This window comes from Sphaeramia orbicularis, chromosome 15, assembly GCF_902148855.1.
Source record: "Sphaeramia orbicularis chromosome 15, fSphaOr1.1, whole genome shotgun sequence".
NCBI lineage: Eukaryota > Metazoa > Chordata > Actinopteri > Kurtiformes > Apogonidae > Sphaeramia > Sphaeramia orbicularis.
The window spans coordinates 27,510,860-27,533,121 of record NC_043971.1 but is presented as its reverse complement, the minus strand read 5'-3'; the positions used below and the strand labels follow the sequence as shown (position 1 = coordinate 27,533,121).

Sequence of the window (22,262 nt, the reverse complement as noted above, 5' to 3'; positions counted from 1 at the left end):
ACTGCCTCCCCCAGCTTTAAGTGCTTACAGTCATTTGTCAGTGATAAGCTTTGACACAAGGAATTTAATCAAGCAAAATTCTCCATGGTTCACAAAATGTTGTGTATATGTTATAAATTAAAAAAAATAAAAAATAAAAAATAATAATAATAATAAAAATAATAATAATGTATACAGAAATACAGTGGGGTATAGTAGAATGTCCAGATTCCACTGATTGTATGTGTCAGAATAATAGATGGTCAAATGTTTTCCACTTTATCCTCCCTTTAAAGTCTCCATTACACATCTTTAAATATCAAAACTCTGCATTATTGGGACAGAGATTTCTGAACGCATTAAATATTCCACTAGCAGACTTTCAAGTGAGGAGCAACAACCTTAACCTCCAGTATTAAATGCTCTTACAAATTACCTTCAAGTCTTAATCATCTGACCTAAATTATAATAATAGCTCCATTTGTGCAAGTGCTCACTTAACTACCAGCTCTTGCGTTTAAGAGGCTCTGTTGTGACGTGATCTATGTTGTCACAGTCACCTGGATTTATTATCAGACAACAAAGAGTAGTGTTTATAATGTTGGAGCCTTTTCTTCCTCAGTGTGTGAAAGTGTTGCTGACTTGAGTGGAAAGCAATCATTGTGTGCATGAACAGTGTGATTTTTGGTATTTTTTATTCTCCTTACCGAAGAACACAGTATATTTCCCCCTGTGTGTGGGTGTTTGCTTTCTTTTTTTTTTTTTTTTTTTTTTTTTAATTTGTGACAAGTGGGCAATTTTAGCACACATTTAGGTGTTGTTTGTGGTGGTGATGATGAGGGTGTGTATGAGTGTGACAGAGTGTGAGAGAGAAGGGACATTTTTGAGAGTTTTTTTGAAAAATTGTTTTTCTATGTTAGGTACACCCTGAGCACCTCCAATTCTGCCATCGCCGCTCTACTGTGTGCCTTGTACCCCCATTTCCCTGCCCACAGTACTGATAATCGGTAAGACTGAAACACCACACTCTTGGTCTTTATTTTGATATTGTAACAAATGTTAAAAATCAAACATTTGTTAAATAACACAGAAGTATGTTTTGTGTAGTTGTTTGACACTTTTTCAAGGAGTGTTGGACACCTGCAATGATAAGGTTAAGCCAGAAATGGACAGAAACTGTATGAACCTTTTTAGTTATTCAGTAACATATCTCATCTGATCTGATATCTGGATTTAATAAATCCCACCCACATGTTTCCACAGGAAGTTAGAAACTCATAATTATTTGTTCCTCTTACTGCTCATCATCCCAACCCATAAATATCCATATACTATCATTAGTGCCTCACAATGTGCAAACGGAAAGTATTTTAGAATTTGAAGCTGTACTGGACAGTTACACGTTAATTGCATGTTTCCACACTATTTTGTGCTGCTCTTTGACTTGTTGCTGCAGGTACCACCTGCAGGCTCTTCGACATCTCGCAGTGCTGGCTGCAGAGCCTCGCCTGCTGGTCCCAGTGGATGTGGACTCGCTGAAACCCTGCTATGCCCTCTTAGAGGTCACCTACAAGGCAAGTTTATCACAGTGCTCAGGCAGAAACATGTAGCAGCCAAACCTTACATGAAAATGAACGCTCTCTCTATATGTTCATCGATTGCCCTTTTCCTCAAATAAGTACATATATGTTGATGGACATCATTAGTCTAATGTTGGGGAAATTAATAACATTAATTATAAACATTCAGTTTGAATATCTATGTTTATATTCTTCCCTCTAGCTTTAGGTTTTAGCCTGTACATATCCAGTCATCATATGATCTTTTGATATTATTTATAATATATTGATATTATTTATATTATCATCATGTATTTGTGCAGACTTACGTTTTCAGTGTTTATTTCACTATTTTACTCAAATTAGGATTAAGTCACATTTTCTGAACTATCATCCAACGTCCATAATCAGTTTAACCACATTTTTCCTTTTCAGTTGAATAAATATTCCCCAGATGAGCTTTTATCTTCACTTCCTAAACTCGTCAGTAGAACTTGGACCGTATGTCCTGTAGCATACTTTCTCTTCTGCTTGTGTCCTATGTTTTATGTAATGGGAACACATTTATAGCTGCACTTCCTCTTGATGAGCTCTTACATGAAACACGTGTGCAAACTGATGTACGTTATGTGCAGATTTCACTTCAGTTAAAGTAGGAAAAATGCTTTCGTTCACAAAATAACCACATGCTCTGTCTTGACACCAACACTCCTATCACTTCTCTTCTTTTTCACACTTTAGATGCACCGTGTGTAAGTGTTGAAGTGTAGTTCTCTGCTTACAATATTAAGTTAAAAATGTATCAATTTACCAAAAAAGTGTATTAAAAAAAGCAGTACCGTAAACTGTTGACCCTCCACTGAAAAGAATTTTAAAAATCAGTAAAAATAGTTAAGTTGCATATCTCTGATATATAAATATGGAGAAATAGTCAATCATTATGGTTTCATTTTTAAGCAGTTGGACTAAAACTATGATCACGAACATGACTAAAATCCCACAATTCTGTAACGCAAGCATCAGACAGAATGTCAGCCAGTCCTGGTCAAATAGACTTGTACAGACCACACTGGTTCAGCCTTCCACTGTTACATGAGCAGCCACAGAACTACAGAGTGCCCATTCATTTGGTCTCATTTATGCCATTAAGATCATACGCACTCACACAGATCCATATTTCCATGTGAATCATGAACTAGTTGGTCCTGATGCCCCATTGACAATATTAGAAACACAGCAGGTTTTATATGAGTGAACATTAAGAGCAGTGTCTCATCATGTTTACACGGTCTGTTTGCAGTTCTCCTGCTATTTCAGACATGTAAAGTCTGTTTCTGCGGTGGATTCTTGCCCCATTAAAACACCACCATTGTTCTTGCAATACTGTAATTGTATCTTTAGAGATGCAGTAAATGGCTCATGAATTATAGGAGCAATCATCTCTTAATCTCCCACTGTGTGGTTTTGTTGCTGCTTGGTTTTGATGTGGTTATTTCACAAGCCCAGCATTATTTTTAGTTCTTCTGCAATGATTGTGAGTCCTTGCTGCTTCTTAGCCTTTTTTATTTTCTATTATTTAAAATAGAACTGATTTTGCAATGAGATACCTGAAAATAAATTAGATGTTATGTTTTTTTTTCTACTTGCATTAAAAACTTTAGCTTTGGGTTGTTATGCAGACAAAATGAGAACCAATTAGAAAAGCATGTTAGTATGGACGGTCATAGAGGTTAAGGAAGGAAGTCAGCTCCCAACAGCATGTTTGCAAATCAAATCATAGATAATCTAGACAATGTGATAGGTGAATGTGAAAGGCAACGTGCTGCAGCCCTTTGCTTCACATGTGAAATGTAGGAACGCTCAGAACAGTTTCTGGTTTATTGTGCAGCAGGCAAAAAAATAAATAATAATGGTGTGAATGCCTAGAAAATGATGTGTTTTTGCCAAGGTCAAGAGTTACTAAAGTGGCTGAGTTTTAAACCCACTTACTTAATTATGCAGATGTTGTCAGTATTTCTGTAAGTGAAGGATGATTGAAGGTTAAACATGGAGGCCGCCTGTTGTCTATATTGATGACACCAGCAGTCGGCATGCCTCAGTTCAATTTAGTTCGCAGGAGAAAGCTCAGTTTGACTCAGTGAAAATGAGCTAGTTATTACAGGAAATGAATACAAAAATTCAACAGATCTGTGATATTTCATGGTAATTTTCAGGATTTTATCAAGATTAATGTTAGGTTCATCCCTAAATGTTGCTTGTGTCTTGTCTAGTTGATGTTCTCAGTTATGTATCATTGCTGTATAAACAATACACAACCATCTGTGTCATTCTGATATTTTAGTGATTCTAGGAACCAAGATCATATGTGCATGGGTAGGAACCTTAAGTCATAATGTTCAGGACTTGAGCATTACTGGAGTAACAGAGATGAAGGACTTGACTTGATTTATTGCAGATGAGTTGACAGGTCCTCCTGCTCAGGAAGATATTAAGAAATCACATCTAATTTTTGGAGGTGATTGAACATGATGTGAACATAACTGATTTCTAATGTAATGTATGTCAGTCATTGTAAAGCAGATTCCAACTCAAAATGTGGAAAGAATTAAGAACACAGTAGACGACTACAGACTTCATTTATGAGGCTTGTAATTGATGGCTCCACTGTTTATGTAAGATAGATCACAAGAAGTTAATATGATGTGACTTATCTCTTGCTTAACCTGAAGTATGACTTGTGTTGCTTGGCTTTTTAGCAGGGACTCAATTTACTGGCCTGATTTTCACCACAGAAATTTAGGGCTTGAGGATTAAGACTCAAGACTTGATGTGACTTTCACCCACCTTTGCATAATTTTACTTTCTTTCTGCACAGATCTGTCCATTCAGTTCAGATTGAGTCAAATCTTGATCATTAATCTAAAATGATTTGGATATTCTTTATATTCCAGTCAAAACCTAATGGGGACCTTAGCTTTACTTTTTTTTGCCAGGCAGACTAACAGCTTTTAAGTCCCTTAAACCCTATTTATTGCAATGATGATAAATGTATTTGTAACTTAAACCTTTAAGGATGTAACAAACTATGAGATGTGAGTTCAGGCTTTGGATGTGAATGCGTTGTTAAATAGGTTGTTAAGATGTTGTCTGTTTAGTAATAATGTCACCTTTTTTGCTTTAGGAGACAAAGTGGTATGAGGAGACAACAGTGGAGCTGATGGCTCCCACTATGCTTCCTGAGCTTCACCTCTTAAAACGGGTAAGAAATGCTGCTAAAAACTTTATGGACTCTGTAGTGGACAATGCAGTGTTATGTATTTAATTAAAAATGTGTTCTGAATTTTAGGTAAAGGTGAAGGGTCCTCGTTACTGGGAACTGTCTGTAGACCTCAGTAAAGAAACACAACACCTGAAGTAAGTATGGAGACACAAGTTTTGCATTTTTAACACAAAAAGGCTGTAGGGCAGTCAATCAAATGAAGCCACTAAACACTGAAGTGTCAAGACACATATGGATTAGTTTTCTCCAAAGGGAAACTCTGAGTTCACTTAATGATTTGGTTGATTGATGTAAAGGAGCATCTCTGTTTCCCCTTAGGTCTATACTGTCCAGAGATGGAGTGTTGTACGTCAAACTACGGGCCGGCCAGCTGCCTTACAAAGATGATCCTCAGGGCTGGAAGAGTCTGCTGGCCTCCACAGTCAACCATCGTAACTCTGGTGTCGGGGCGTTCAAGGTAAACCCTCAATATCTGGAACATTTCATCTGGACAGTCAAACAAACACTAGTCTTGTGATTTTTTTTTTTTCCCACCCGTGTCAGATGTTGATGCTGGTTTGTACTCTGGATTATTTTGTTGCAGAGTTACATATTTGAGATTTTTGGGTTGACTGTTTTTGTTTTTCAGTTTGATATTCACCAGGGATTTGGATTCAGTACTGGAAAACTATTTTTTGTGCCAGTACAATACTGAAACAAAACCTGTGCAAATCTCTTTTTACCTCATTTAAATGTTGCATAATTTGATTAAAAACAAACGCATTAAACCTTGATCCTACAGACCAATTTCAGTACTTCATGTGTTAGGGTTTAGAGCAGATATTCTTTTAAGCCTTTTGGAGCCGCAGGAATGTTTACAAAATAGACCAGTGTGTCCACAGGCCACATCCAACCTGCAGAATAGTAATACATGTAGAAAATGTGAAGAGAAAGCAGTAATGCATTCTTGTATGTAGGATATGTAGCATTTCTTTTCTTCCTGTATTGAAGCAACCTCAAGAACACTTGTGATGTGATGCAGTTTCTAAATATATAATAAATCATTCTTTCATTTGTTATTAGTAAGAAGCCTTAATAGTTCAATTCTATGTTATTTTGTGTACTTTATAATGGGGTTTAAAGAGATCTGAGAGCATGTTTTAGTTAGGCCTAAGTGTCTAGTTTTCATTACAGACTCCCATATGTTTCTAATTAATTTTCAAATAAAATGAAATGATAAAAATCTTAGACTTATTAGGCTCAAAAAACTACTTTCTCATGAAAATCATTCCCCTCAATGTCGGATTAGAAAAAAATCTGTCCCTCATACACAAACAATCAAAGACCCCTGAAATAGATGAAGACTTGCAGTTTTATTGCATGCTTCTAAATGTGCTTTCGGTTGGATATTTCCATAGTATTGTTAATAGCCGGGTGTGACACAGACCAGCTTTAAAGAAATGAGTTTGCAGCAGCAACAGGCTATAAATCGAGGTGAATGGAACTTAATGAAGGTCGTCTCTGGTGGCTGCATGTGTCCAGTCTTGGCAGGTTGTCACTGCAGGTTCAGCAGACAGTTGTGTGTTTGACAGACTATTAACTGGTGTCCTGTGGCTGTAGTGTAACCTGTCAATACAACAGCATGTCAGAAGGGGAGTAAAAAAGAAAAGGACATTATTTATTCCTCTCACCCTCCCTCTGTCCCTTGTTCTCCTTGTTCGTTCATCTTTGGTCTTTTACGTCACCTCATGATTCATATGTCTTCCTCAGCTGTCAGAGCTAATGCCTTACACTCTTTTTTTTGTGTGTGTTTGTTTCTGCAGCCTGAAGCCATCTCTACGTTAACGTCCGAGCCTGCTTTGGTGTCCTTTGCTGAGTTCTTTTGTAAAGACTCAGACGGAATGAAACACGTGAGTCTAACAAGAAGATAAACTGCACATGAAAGCAACTGCAATGTATTTAAGTCCATAATTTCATTTCACTGTAGCCATTGAACTATTTTGGCAGTAACACAAAACTGTTTGAAAACATGTTGGTGGTTTAATCACTAATATATAACACTGAGTGCTGAGTAAAAATGTTGAATACCAATTTTGACGCTGATAACTGTGGCTTATGTGCTAGTTCCTTTTTCACAAAAAGAAAATTAAAATAGAAATTTCAGTACAAATCATGAGTTTTATTTTCAGCTCATTGACATTTGTATGCACAATTTCATAGCACAAAAAGTATTTACTAGAGTGTGATTTAACTAAAGTTGTCCTAAATTATGGACTATATATACATAGTGGGCAGACTCTTTGTGATGTCACTCACTGATTTGTAAACTCCAATCTCAAAGCCTTAAAATGTGCGACATGGTAAATATCATATTGTTTTTATGGAAACAAGCATCTATACTTTGAGTGCAGTTGGAGTGTGAGGGATGAAATCAGAGCATACTGAAAACACCAACCACATAAACTGACAGGAATATTAAACACCATCAAATATTAGCTACTTAATAAATATTAGCCTATTTAGTTTTTTAGTATCAGTAATGTCAACATGACGTGCATAAACGCACAAATTATGGTTACCTTAATTAGCAGGATAGCGGACAGACCTTATAAATCAATATGAATTAATGCAGTAAAGTTACACTGAGTATTTTAGTGAAGTACCAGCTCTTTACCCAGCCATACTAACATGGCTGTTCTGATAATGATACTGAACATTTTTATATTAAATTCTATCTGCCCAGCAGTGAACAAGAGTTACTGACTATAAATGTTTCTATAGCTAAGACAACATAAAGACCAGATATAAAAATACTTTGTCAATGGGCAGGTATCTGTGAGGTGCCCTTTTTTGAGGATAATTCCTTTCAGAAATACATCAGTGTTATATATTTTCATGTAATTGTGTTATGTGGCGAAATTACAAAATAAATGTTATTATAACTTTAGGTGTTTTTCAGTTTATTGTCTAGTTTACTTTTAGAACCTTTGGTAGAAAAGTAAACCTAAATGATATGTAGTAAGTTAAATAACTTTAAAATGACAGCGGTTAAATTATTTTTTTTTCATTCTGACCAGTGTAACTCTCAGTGACTCTAACCCATTACATTTACTATTTCCAAATATCTTTCCCAACACTGTTCATAAAGCCTGACCGTACAGTGTAGACTCTATTATTTACTTCCCTGTTATGTGTTTGGCTTCAGCTTCATGGTGACACTGAATACTATATTTCCTTTTAGAGAATCATTAACATATGAGGAACGAGTAAAGTTTTCATTTCCTGGATGATCATAATGGTATTCTGTGTCGTGTTATATCAAAGCCGTGTTAGAAATAAAGCAAACATTAGTTGTGTGTATGTGGTTTGTGTGGCCACTACAGTAAAGACTGTGCTCTGTTGAACCTTGGCTTCAAATCCTTTCCTGCAGCTGTTGATCATAGCAAGGGAAAACACTGAAATGCATCTATTTACATGCACCATGTATTCCTGCTAATGTGTCCACTCTCTTCATGCTTCCTCATGCGTTAGTCCCTAATATCATTGCAAACAGTAAGTGTAGAAAACAATATCCTGAACATTAAATGTTAACAAAACTCAGCCAAAATGGACAGGAAAGTGTTTACATTATCTGTCCTTTCTTCATATACAGGATTCCCACAAGGTCTTAAAAAGTCTTAAAAGTCTTAAATTTCCAAATCTGCAATCAATACCTTAAAAAAGTCTTTAAAAGATATTAAATTTGATATGGTAGGTCTTAAGTTATGTTGCCATAAACTTGTTCACTATATTGTGTTTAAATGTGTCAGGGAAATGTCCAAGCTGCCAAGAAAGTAATGTTAGTTCAGTCAGTTCCACCTGTTCAAACAATTTATTTTGAAATTAGGAAGCAAATATTGCTAACTGTGCAGCCCCCAGTGAGAAATGACAGTGAGAACAGGGCAATTTGAGGCTTAAATCAATACATTTTCCTAAATTCTTGGAGTCACAAATTTTTGCCAGTATGGCCATGAAATAGGCTGTGAAGTAGACATTAGATTTTGTTCTATGTAGTCTTAAAAAGTCTTAAATTTAACTTGTAGAACCCTGATTTATGATATTCTTGGGGTTTTCTTAATAACCTCAAATTAATTCTATGCAGGAAAATTCATTAAAACTGTTGAGAAATAACCTCTGTAGAGAAATAAATGAATAGTAGGTTTTAACCAGAACTTTTGTCTGTACTTTTTGATATTTATTTAACAGCTGTGTATGTGTGTGGTCTTGATGGGAAAAGAGAACCTACACCAGGGCTTTACTTAAGCCCCTCCTCCAACAAAATATATAAATATATCATGTTCCTTCATTGTAATCTGTCAATTTCACCTTACAGTGATGTCAGTGCAGCAGTTAAACTTTTAAAATGGAAGAAAAACTAAATGAAAAAGATCCTGGATTTTTTGATGAAGAGTATCTTTAAATAAATAAAACTTAATTTTGTTATTGCCAGAGTCTTATTAAACTTGAAAGATCCCTGAGTGTTGGCTGTTATTTTCAGTAATGAGTAGAGCGGAGTGCCAGTATTCACACAGCGTATCTTCTGCAGTTGAAATTATGTTGCTGTTCATGACTAATCTACTTGTTAAACACTTGACTCCTATTTTCATAGCAGACATGCTGCTTCATTACAGGTGCAGGTTAATTGGTTAGATAGCACACTGGTTTCAGCCTGACAGAAAAATGGAAGGTTTTCACTCTGTGGCGTAACATTTTGTAATTAAATTTACAATCAGCAAGACAAAATGTCCCTGCTGTTTATGTTTTATCAGTGTATACATTATCTCTTCTGCCACGTCTTCTCACTATCTTTGTCACTATCATTTTGCTTTGTTTATTCATTTTCCTCACCTTATCTGTGTTCAGATTGCGGATGTTACATTCCCTGGCAGATAATTACCAGATTTTGTTGCTGTCTGGGATATAATATGGCGTGAAATGTAGTGTAATGCATCTGCAGGTTGATCTGTTTATGGATCTGTATATAGATTTCATCAGGTCTTATGTGTCATGGCTCCATCAGTCTGCAACGAGTTAATAATTTACCTTTAAAAAATAAATATTTGCTAAACCAACCAGTGTAAGCTTTATTAAATGATGGAACCTCATCTTTCTATGTGTATGTAGAGGAGTTATATATTTACCCCTTCTGCTTGTGTTGTGTTCAAACAGAGAGAAGACACTCTGGTGTTGTTCTCAGCGATGCTGTATGAATGTGTGACACAGGAATGTCCAGAGATGCTGCCCACATACATTGCTATCGAGCAGGTAAGACACAGAAACACAATGAGAAACAATCAAAATGGTTGTACAAATGCATTTTTCAGTCTTATTGGCCTCAAACTGTTTTTTGTTTAAATCTGACATTCATAGTGTAACTCCTGTCTGACAGTTTACAAATGATGTTATGTTTTGGAGAATCATTGGCAAAAATATCAGAGCTGCAGTTTGTGCACAATAAAAATAAACCTGTAAAACTACAATTTTAGCTCTGGTGAACATCGTTGTATGTGTGCACAGCTTTATTTTTACAACACACTGCACATCCCTCTTTTATTTTAAATATCCAACGGCAGTGATGGTGGAAACCTCATTATCCTCCGCTGTCTTTCAGGCAGTGGGAGCTCTGCGTCGCGGTGACCTCCTCCAGACCTTTCCTCTGTGGCAGATGCGTCTAGTGGTGGAGCTGTGGGATAGTAGAGTGCTGCAAGGGTCTCACAGTCGGCACGGCGCCCTGCTCACCTCCGAGTTCCTGCCCGTCATGAAGAACATGGTGGATGTTGCACTGGACAGCTGGCTCAAAGGTGAGGACAGGATTTCACTTCAGCCGCTTCAGATATACATGATAGCTATTCTTAAAAATGTACCACAGATGAAACATATCACACCTTCATATGCAGTTTTTTGAATTAATTTTTGTCTCTTTGCTCATTCTGACCAAGTTAGGATGAAATATTTTCAAGCTTTTTTTTTTTTTCATGGAATGATGTGGAAATGTTAATAAAAAAGTATAATTTGTTCATATAATTTATTTTCACCACTAATTGTTGTGATAGAAATATAGAGGGGAATCTGAGTACCAGTGTGTCTGAGCATTTTTCCAGACTGGATGTGTTTCAACTTGTTTTCTAAGACTTATCTTATACTGGGTGTAACATGCTAAGGTCATAGTGTGCATTGAACACTCATTGCATCACTTATTGTGTGCACACACCCCCACACATACTTACAGTAATACACACACCCTCAGAGGCGTGGGAAAGCAGGTGAGGTATTTGGACCAGATCATGTAAACAGTTCACACAGGCATGTGGGCTTTAATCCAGGGTTTGTTGGAAAACCAAACTAACTTGATGTCACACCTCAGAAATGTTCCCTCTTGATCTGGTTTAATGAATGGTGCCATCATTTCTTTTTCATTTTTATGACTCTCACAGACTTCCTTTTTTTCTGGTTGGTTCTTAAGCAAGAAAGAAACTGATCCTTAAAGGACAGTTGACTGTAAATATTGCAGAGTGGGGAAAATTTACTGGAGAATTTCCAGTATTGTACAGTTTTACAGATAGTTGTGCAACTCATTCTTTTTTCTCTATGATTAATAATTTTATTTTGATTAATCATTTAAGGCACATTAAGGTAATCATTTAAAGTACATTAGGAAGATCTGCATTCTTGGAATCTGCTTCAACAGGCCTTTAAGCTATTGTCATTAATACTGCTAAGACATTTTCAAGGTTTAATTGCTAATTTTATTGATTCTGTTTCTCTTGTTTTAACATGATTTACAGTTAGTGTCCCATGTGATTCGTATAATTCTTGTTTTTTTACTTTATTTTAGCACTGCACAACTGGGAACTTTTGCCGTTGTTATTACCATGTCTGGTTTAATGGTTTTACTTCTTTATACCTCAAGTTCTGTCCATATCTGTTGGCACCATTGTTTTCTGACGCTTTAAATAAATAAGTGATGATGATTATGATTTTAAGTATAATTTAAAAAAAAAATACCAAAAATGTACATAGGCTGGCCAAAAAAGCCCCTCCCTATAATATTTCATGGCAACGCCTTTAGCTTTGATTTCAACACACATTTGTATTAGTTTTGTTTTGATACATTTATGCATGTCACATTTATCTGTCAGTATTTATTTATTCATTTATTTTTTTGTACACACGTTCTTGAACCTAGACCTGACCACCTGAAGTAAGCCCACGCTTGTACTGTATGCACGAGGCATGATGGGCAATCACTTTATCAGCCTCTCTTCTCACCCTGATGCATCCATCACTCTGGAACTGGGTCAATCTGGACTCATCAGACCAAATCACCCTTTTCCACTGAAGCACATCTCTATAGAAAACTGATGGTTGTTTAAGAGATGAGAAGCTACTCACTGCAACCTTCAGGGTTAGAGACGCTGTTGTGACAAAAAACATTCATCACTGCAGAAATGGTTTCCAAAGATATTTTTTAATCACTGCTGTTTGACAAAATCACATTTAAGAAGGTACAACAACCACTTATACAATGACTGAATCGTTAAATCATTTCTAATCTGCCTTCTTTAAAAAAAAACAACACATAGACATATCTGTGCTGATTTGATTGTCGCGCTAAACTTGTCTCAGGTACAAAAATGCCAATATGTACAAGATAAGTTGATCCTTTTGTGTTTTGCTGCTTTAGACCACAGTTCAGTGATGAGATCCTACATGAAGGGTGAGGCCTTCTCCAAGGACACACACTCCATTATGTTGGCCTGTTTTCTTGTGTACCGCTCCATTCCCTGCCTCCGAAATGCACACACAGAGCTTGAAGGTAAGAAAAACAAATGCACACATCTGACTATTGGCTGTATGATCACCGCTAGTTTATTTGTTTATTTATGCATTTATTCATCAGGGACAATGCAGTGAAACATAGCTTACAAAGAGTATTTAGCTAGTTTGCATCCCCCATCCCTGGTTGGGCTTTACAGCAGAGAAGTACAACTTATGTGGATAGGTTTCACATTCTAAGTTGTAATAACTAGCAGTTTTAACTCTACTTTTAACTCTGAAATCATTCCTTGTCTTGTTTTTTCTCCCTGTTAATTGTTTCCACTCTCTTCCCTAAGGCTGCAGTTCATTGGGTGATTTGCTGTTACGTAGCAGTCGGTTGAGGATCCCTCTCAGAGACCTGCTGAGGCTGGTACCTGTCCTCCTGGGCTCCACATCTGGACCACAGACACTCCTGGGATTCCCTCAGCAGGCGTACTGACCCAGACACTCACCTCCTTTTGTGGACTCTGTAGTCTCTTCGCACAGATGCAGTGCGGATGTTCCACGCACAACGGATTTTATCAAGACGTCTGCCCGCTCATGTGCATCGTAAGAAAGACAGAACATTGTAAACATCTTGCAGAGCTTGGACTCTTTGTGGTAAAAGTCAGACTTTTCAGCCACAACCTGGAGGAAGTTTTTCAAAAGTATTTTCAACTATTAGGATTTGTAATATATTTGTATGTAGTTATTTTCTACTATATGAAGAACATTTAAAACACAGTTCACTTGTCATGTTTGTGGCACAATAAAGATGTTAAAAAATAGACTTTTTCAACAAGTGCCACTTGGCCTAAACCTTTTCATCACTAACAGAACAGACTGAAAGGACTCAGCACAGAGATACTCTGTTTACTGACATGTTCAATCAGATTCAAGTAATGTATAAATAAGTCTATGTAATGTACAGACTATAGTCATAACAGTACACATGCTGCCTTGAAGGGTTAAGGCTACTGTGTGTGAGAACAAAGAAGGCAAGAAAATAAAAGAGAACTGTGCCTGACTATCACATGAATCCTGTGATTTATTATGTTTCAGTAAAAAGCTGTGATTCATCTCTGTGATCTTGAGATTATCACATAAGGACCTGAAAGTTGTCATCACTCTCATCATCTTTGTTGTTTTACTCTTAATGTCAGCCTTTTCAACAAGAAACCTTTGGAAAATATACATTCATGTCCTGTTTTTTTATTTATATTTCAGTCAAACAGCAGTTGAGATCTGTGCTCCTGATGAAGTCGGTTAAATGTCGTTTTTGTTTGACTCTTTCCTGCCTTTAACTGAACGCAGTCAATCTGAACACAGACTTTTCCTTCATGTTTTGTTTATTTAACTCAGATGTGACTGCTGTGGTGCCAGTGGGGCATTCCTACGGCCAAGATGAAGGTCTTTTGAAGCCTTTGGTAAATCTAAATGTACTGTGGATTTGTTTTGAGTGGTTGTCCACATGAAGAAGAGCTCTTCAATCTTCCGCTCTGTATTTATGTCCGAGGATGCATTTCCTTGACTTCTATACTTTGTGGAAGAATTTGTTGCTTTACTTATTGCTGAAAAAGTTAGGTACTGAAGAGCAAAATAATCATGAAGGACAGTGATAAAAGAATAGGCAGCAGTCGTGGTAAACTCTTCAAAAGATCAGTTTAATTGAAAGACACAAACATAGGTAAATGCTGCACATGTAGATTGTTTCAGTTGTGGATTGCAACCATAAGAACATCTGAGTGAGATCAAATCAATATGTAAGACTGAAATAAATCAAAATATCAAAGAAAGACCTTTACCAGCTGTATTCACCAACACACAGGCTGTTAAAAAAGACTCAGAGTTGGTGGGAAATCCTTGGACTTTCCTGGAAGAACCTGAATATAACCATGATGTCTAAAACTAACTGGTGGAAATCAACATTTGCTGCCAATTTGTCACGAGATTTTTTATTTATTTATTTTTTATTTCACCTTTATTCAACCATGAAGTCCCACTGAGATTAGAAATCTCTTTTGTAAGGGAGACCTGGCCAAGGTAGCAGCTGTACAAGGTCCAAAAACAATACAAAACACATACATGATACACAATGAACAACAATTTTCCACCTCCTCCTGCTATTTACTGCGATCCCTGCAAATTCATGGTGAAAAAAAATTCTCCTTACATAAATGGCCAATTTAATGTAGGTTTAGGGGGCGTATCTGCATGATTTTGATTAAATGTGGCCTTTACTGTGTCCAGACTGAGAACCTGTGACGTGGTGTGTGAGTTCATGTGATGTGTGGGTGGAAGGAGCGGTGTGTGTGTGTGTGTGCTGCTTCAAGTCTCGAGACATTTCTTAGATCATTTCTAACCAACAGCTCTGAGGACATTCCACAGCAAATTAAAAACATCCCTACAAACAAATGGTCCACACCCTCCACACAGAGCTGCAACAAACAGAGCAGCCTCTCACCGTCACGTCAGGTTATTTCAATATAAGAAGTCTACGCTGAGACAATGGAAATATTTGTCATTTTGGTGAATTAATGTGAAGAAAACCATCATCTGATCATCATTTACTATGTACACAAGCTCAAACCTCTGACAGGGATGGCCCAACAAGCTTCCTTCTTTTCTACATCTGTGTTTTTCCCAAATCTGAGGCTAATTCCCCTGGTTTGAGTGGGAAGAACTCGGGATTTTCTCATCTTTTAAGTGCTTAAGGTTCTGGTTGACCTAATTGTGCTTCCTGTTGAACAGAATATTCCTCCAACCTCGTCTGTGGGGTTTTTTCTTCAAGTTATAACTGGAAAAGCAGACAAAAGGTGTAAAAATAGCTACCAGACATGACTCAAATACTTTTATGATTGGGAGAAAAAAAAAAGGCTTTTAAATGCCAGCCACAAGTGTCTCAGCTTGAATTTTTATTTTGCCACAAGAAAACATTTGTGGTTATTTCTGTTATGTCTTTCTAACAAACTTCCTGGCTTCCATCAGACCTAAACAGCTGCAGTAGACTTTGACAGCCAGCCTGTCACTGCTCTGGAGGCCTTCAGTGTATACGCAGCTTTACATAATCTGTTTTTAATTCTTAATAGGTTTCACTTCAGATTCGGAATTTTGTGAAGGAATAGCCAAAATATACCAAATGTGCATTAAATTAAAAGACAAACATCTGCTTTTGTTGTTTTTATGATACTCAAGACGCAACTGAAATCCTAAAATTAATGAATTTTTAATATTTCAAAAGCAGGGGTTGGTTAAAAAAACTACAACAAAAACAGCATCAGCCAGAGATACTGAAAACTACTTTTTTTTTTAATAAAGTGGTTTCAGTCATGCAAAGAAGATCCCTATGTCAACTACAATGTAAATGCATGATTGCACGATTAACTCAGTAGTGAAACCAATCCATATTCACTCATTCATAAATTTTCCGAACTGTTTAATCCTCATGAGGGTGGGGTGTGCTGGAGTCTATCCCACCCACCGACCTATGTGCAAAGATGGGGTACATCCTGGACGTGTTAGCCGTTCTAATCAAAATTTGGGTCTAAAAAATAGAAATTAAATCCAAAGTGCTAGTTGATTCGAACTAGGATGTTCTCAAGATACAGTTTTGGGTCAAAATGTCAATTAATTAATCAGATAAAAAGTTTTATACACAGATGATGTTTGTCTCTGAGATATAAGTTCTACTTCAAAACACTGTCTGCACATTAGTGTACATTCACTTTTCAGATTCCTTCTATTGTAAGATTTATAAATCTATTATATTGACATACAAAAACCTGTAAATATATGTAATAATATTTTGTTATATATCTTGAAAACACCCAACCACCCCTTTAGACACTTGTTTTATAATTCATCTTATCAAAGTACTGAGGGTTTAGTACATTTTTCCCTCCACCAAGGAACGGCAGAGTTTATGTTTTAAACGGGTTTGTCTATTTGTCTGTTAGCAAGATAACTCAAAAAGTTAAGAATGGATTTGGATGAAATTTTCAAGAAATGTTGATACTGGCACAAGGAACAAATGAATAAATTTTGGTGGTGATCGGGGAGTGGGGTGGGGGATTGTTTGTTTGTCTGTCTGTTAGCAAGATAACTCAAAAAGTTATGGAAGGATTTTGATGAAATTTTCAGGAAATGTTGATACTGGCACAATTTTGACAATTTTGGGGGTTAATGGGGGGGACTGATTTGCCTTGGCAGAGGTCTGCGCTCTCTGAGGACTTTTCTAGTTATCTCTGCAGCTAAAAAATTACCAAAATAAAAATGTTGGGTTGGTAATCTCTCTTCAATACCACCCAATGATTCACCAAACAAATTAGAAACAGTCTGTACAGAGGCGTTCACTGGACATGACAGAGACACAGTGTTAAGTGCTGGGAGTTTACACAGAATATGAGCAAATATCAAATGTATGTACCGTTTACTGAAGATGTCAGTCTGGTAATTGTGGGCAGTGTTTTTGTTTTTAGGTGAATTTATTTATATGTTTGTATCAATGCTATTAATGCATCAGTTCTCAAAGCAGCATATGTTCAAGATCAGTCCGTCTGTTCCAAATCAATGTGTTGAATAATTCAGTGTTAGACAGTTTAAGGACTGTTCACTGGACTTTTCTATCTGAATGCATATTTCAGCTTGACCTTTAACTATGTAAATGATCACATAACTACATGTCTCCAATGTCTTCCCGCATGCTTAGCTGGTTGATAATGTGGTTTCCTGGAAACACATGATGTTTCTGTCAACATATCTTAACAAACATTCCAGAGAAATATCACATGATGAGCGACAGTTCAGAGTCTAAGATCAACACAGAGTTTAACAGGTTGTGGGCGTCTTAGTGTGTCTTTAAAACAGTCAAAGTCTCCTGGTCTCTGATCTGAAGGCAATTCACAGGACTTTAGCTCTGAACTTGTGTGAGCTTCTTTACAAGTTGTCTCCTTGCTGCTCTGATGCACTACCAGGCTTTAGTTTCTCTGTAGGTATTTACAGGAGTGCTAGACATGGCAGAGGAAGGGCCTAAGGGTTTTGAAGCAAAGTAATACCTCGTGCTAACCAGGAGACACTGAGTCCTACGCAGTCTGTCCTATTTCCTGAAAGTTGGTCACCACAGTATAATACAATTTGTTGCAGTTTGTTTGCAGATTCATGCCTGAATATGAACACTGAATATATAACAACACACCAACAAATGAACATTTGACACCGATGAAGAGGTAGAAGGAGAGAAAATGAAACTAAAATAGATCTGATCTTTATTTAATTGTGGTTGCTTACTAAATAATACACCAGTGGGTGTTTTACTTGTTACGCGTTTCATTTCATGCAGGGTCAGAGAGGAAATGCAGCTGATTCTTTCTGACTTAAAATGTGCCATCATTAGAAAAAATGTGAAATGAGGTGAGATGGAGAATCAGAATCAGAACCAGCTTTATTGGTCAAGTTTGTGGACACATACAAGGAATTTGGCTTCAGTTTTTACAATGTTCACAGCATACAGTTTCAACATGAACCCAAACAACATGTGGACCAAGACACAATATAGACGAACAGTCCACTGGAGGTGAAGACAACAATTGGTGGAGATTTACAGTGGATTTACAATGTGATATGTACAGAGTGCAAATTGGAGCTTTTATACAGCGAGTGGGGTGTGTGGGTCCGGTCTATTAAATATATAAATAAATAAATAAAAATAAATAAATAAATAAATAAATAAATATATATATATATATATATATATATATATATATATATATATATATATATATATATATACACAGTCTATGTATATGAGGATAAAAGTATTATTTAAGTCAGAGATGTGCAGCCTCTGGTGATAATGAGGCAGGTAATCCTTTTGTTGAAAGTGTGAACTATAGTGATCCTGAACACAAATAAACAGTAGGGTCTGAGGACCCTTTAAGCCCCAAAGTCACAAAATTGCGACTATCAACATAACTGAATAAAAAAGACAATAGCTCAAATCTTGTTACCACCTCCCACCAATAGATGGCGGACATGTGCCCCTTCTATCCTAACACCATTTTAGGGCATGTTTATTCAAAGTGAAGAAGAAAATCCAAAGGCATTGTCCTGAGCTGGTTTAGTAAGTATGTAAAGTTTATTTAGTTTTAGTTTGGATAGGTAAGGACAGATCTGGCTACTCTGCTGCTTGACTGAAAAGCTACTAAAATGTTCTTCATTTAACTTTCTACTAATGTTTAAGTTAATTTATTTTAAGACTAAGATGACAAAAAACCAAAAACACAAAGAAAACTGCCATGTAAATATGTTCAAAGTTCAATTTTACTAAAAGCTTTGCAATCCAATATGGCTGCCACCTTGTGACATCACAATATGCAAATGAGATGAGTAAATTTACTACCATCATAAACTTTGGGTCATACCCAATATTTTTTTCATTTACAGTATGACTTTATCTCTAACCACTTCCAAGATGCAGCTTTTTGAAATCTTGATATTGAAATTGAATATTTACACACACAAAAAAAGAAGCATCTAAAGGGTTAATTTTATTCATCAAGAACTTTGCGCTTAGAGAGGCATGTGTTTAGGAGTAAATGGTAATTCTTGGTAAATTGTAGTAAGTGATTTCGATACTGCATTTGCTCTTCAAACTGAAATGTCAAAACCTTGTGAGTCTCCAGTTTTTTGTCTGATGCTTCTTTCATCCTCCCCTGTTTTCTTGTCTCTTCAGTCTAACTTGTGAAACCATTACAGTCACCTCATGACATTTTTGTTCAACAGCATGTTTATGGAAGAACAGCTCATCCATCATCTCTACTTGTTTGCTGTAAACATTATATTTCCATGGATCAAACAATGAGTCAAAGCCAATAACTTCAGTTTAAGGACTGATTATTCTTACTGAGAATTGCTTTGGTCCTAATAACTGTACTGTTAATTCTGTGTATTTATATAGAGTTTATGTGTGCGTGGAATTACTTTGTCCTTACATTTTTTTTTTTAAAGTTACATCTTGTATTTGTAATTTACAACAACTACTGGCTAAGAACTCCTTATACATGTTTATGTACTTGCCAAATAAAGAGGATTTTGATTTGAACTGATCACTAGAAGAATCTGAAATCAAAAACTAATCATGAGTTCCATGTCAGTGTTGTTAACTGGTGCTACTTGCTTGCTGAGTTAACATCTTACTAGAGTTTCCATTTCTTGGTAAACTGTGCAGCATGTAGGCCAATGTGTACGTTAGTCTCACTTTGCTTTTGCTGCTGTAGCAAACCCTTTATGGAGAAGGACTTTATGGTAGTAAGTTGTTTTTAACCCATAATGACCCAGCGCTACTTTGGTTGCAGTTCTCAAATTCATTTTTCTGCCTATTTAAACTTTTTTAAGTGATTTATCCCCATTTTTTTTATAATATTTATCCTCTGTATTCAGCATTTTTCAGTGTAAATGGGGTATTTTCCTATATTTAATCCCTTGATCATGTTGATGTTCATTAAAGCTCAGAGTAAATTCAAAGGTTATTAAATCAGAAACAGAGAAAACTGAAGAAATAGTGGCATTTTCAATAAATATATCAGTAACTGAGTATAAAGCAAGTGTCTCTATCCACTGTCATTTATAAAACTCCATGGGTTTTACTGGTGAATCAGTGTTGTAGAAGATGATGGTGTTTCCACGGTAACTACGGAGCTTCTGAACATCCAAATGGATCATATGTGATGACCATGAAAAGACGAAAAACTGTATTTTACACCAATTATTTACATGCATTAATAGGATTATTGGATCAATAAGTATTAAACATTTTAGATCAGTCGATGGTTTTGGTCACCAGTGGCTGTTTGGGTCTTTATGGGTTAAAGGAAAACTAAAACAAATCCTAAGCCATCAGAATTATTGAGTATGTCCCTGTGTTGCAGTTCAGGAACCATATTACGTTCTTATCAGCAGATGAAGGTAGAAAAAAATGGAATAAAAGTGATTTTAATACAGATTTTAATTCAGGATTTTATTATAAAGTGTAGCCTCTATCCAGCATGCTGCCTTTGCATTTCCATACCTGTTGAGTAACTGATGCTTTGTAGCTTGAGCCAGTTTTCCTCTTTATATTTAACTTTTATGAGCAGTAGTAGTAGGTGTGCCACATCATGCACACACTGTCCTCCTTTATGGTCTCTAGAGGAAGAACCCTTTTTTGTTTACTGCCACAGGTTTTCTATCAATGCATGATTACTATAATGAATCAACAACATTGTATTTTTGAGATCTGAACTTTTCCCATAGCTGGCTTTATTATTCTGGGTAAGATTTAACTACCTAAAAGAATGCAAGATTGTGTAACAGTGCAAGTGTTGTGCATTGTTTTTCCAGACGTGTTGGGAAACAGACAGCCTTGACTGAGCACTGTGTTTGTAATGACAGTCTGCCTGTGGGAAAAATGAGCCTCCAGCTTAAAAGAAAAAAAAAAATCCCGTTGTGTTTGTTTCCACAATAAGACATCTAAGTGTGTCAGTGAACACACCCACCAGGGCATTCTCATGTCCGACCTAATGTAAAGCATCAAAGTACCGTGGTGCACTGTAGATCCACTGTGATCTGTGAGTTCAAAGTGCATGTGTAAATGATAAGATGAAGCATATTATTGTTAAAATTTAACATTATCTTGACAAATTTTAGGTTGTTCATAGATATTCAGATTATAACATTTTTTTTTTGAAAAGATAGTTTGTAAATGCCAACATTTTCATACTCTAATTTAACTTTTCTTTTACACTAAAACAAAGAGAAAACTTTGAGAGTTGCCATTATTTTTAAGTTATTATGCTATTATTTTACTGGTCTGGCCAGTTTGAGGTGAAATTGAGCTGTATGTAGCCCCTGAACTAAAATGAGCATTTATTAAAGTATTTATTCTATGTTACATGAGTGCTAAGAATAAGCTGGAGTCAGGACCAATGATCACAATTACTGAAGAAATATAGACAATGGAAAAAAATAATTCACAAACTGTGACCACAAGAAGCACAAATGGACAAAAAATGGAATAAATGAACTGATTATAGAGCCTGGAATGGTGGAAGGACTGAATAATGTGAATGTAGTGTCATCAAGCAAAATGTGTTTGTTCGTATTTTGTTGTTTTTAGTGACTAAATAATTATAAAATTTCAATAAAAACTTGAGTGAAAAAAAAAGGATAAGCTGGAGTCAAATTTCTTGTTTGTGCAAACTTGAACTACACTACAAACAAAAAGTTAAGGATATTTTAAATTTTTGGGCTATTTTTTTCAGTTGGGATTCTTGCACAGCACTTTTTGCTTTTTTGTGTGTGAATTGAATTGAAACACATTTTTTAATGACCAGACATAGTTTTATTTACAAATGGCAAAAATGACCAAAAAAAAAAAAAGACAAAAAAGAGAAATATCCATAATTTTTTATTTATTATTTGATTGTGATTCTCTTACAGCTAATGCTAAGACTAAAAATGGGAGACGCTGGTGTTGTTTTTGGACAAACACCTGCAAACTCAGGAGTCCACCATCCACCATGGTGTCACTTCCTCTCTAGTTCAACGTCCACATTTCTTCACTCTGCTGTTGGTCCTTTTTGGCCTTTTGGGGA

The 22,262-nt window shown here is 36.1% G+C and overlaps 1 protein-coding gene across 1 annotated transcript in view; it reads left to right on the top strand.

Moving 5' to 3' along the window:
• Window positions 1–13,093, top strand: part of anapc1 (anaphase promoting complex subunit 1) — a 46,968-nt gene extending 33,875 nt beyond the window's left edge. The window contains 10 exon segments of the mRNA XM_030155208.1: window positions 900–986; window positions 1,436–1,553; window positions 4,720–4,797; window positions 4,885–4,952; window positions 5,137–5,275; window positions 6,621–6,707; window positions 10,006–10,101; window positions 10,448–10,637; window positions 12,521–12,652; window positions 12,951–13,093. Coding sequence (XP_030011068.1) covers window positions 900–986; window positions 1,436–1,553; window positions 4,720–4,797; window positions 4,885–4,952; window positions 5,137–5,275; window positions 6,621–6,707; window positions 10,006–10,101; window positions 10,448–10,637; window positions 12,521–12,652; window positions 12,951–13,093 — 1,138 coding nt within the window.
• The last annotated feature ends 9,169 nt before the right edge of the window (window positions 13,094–22,262 follow it).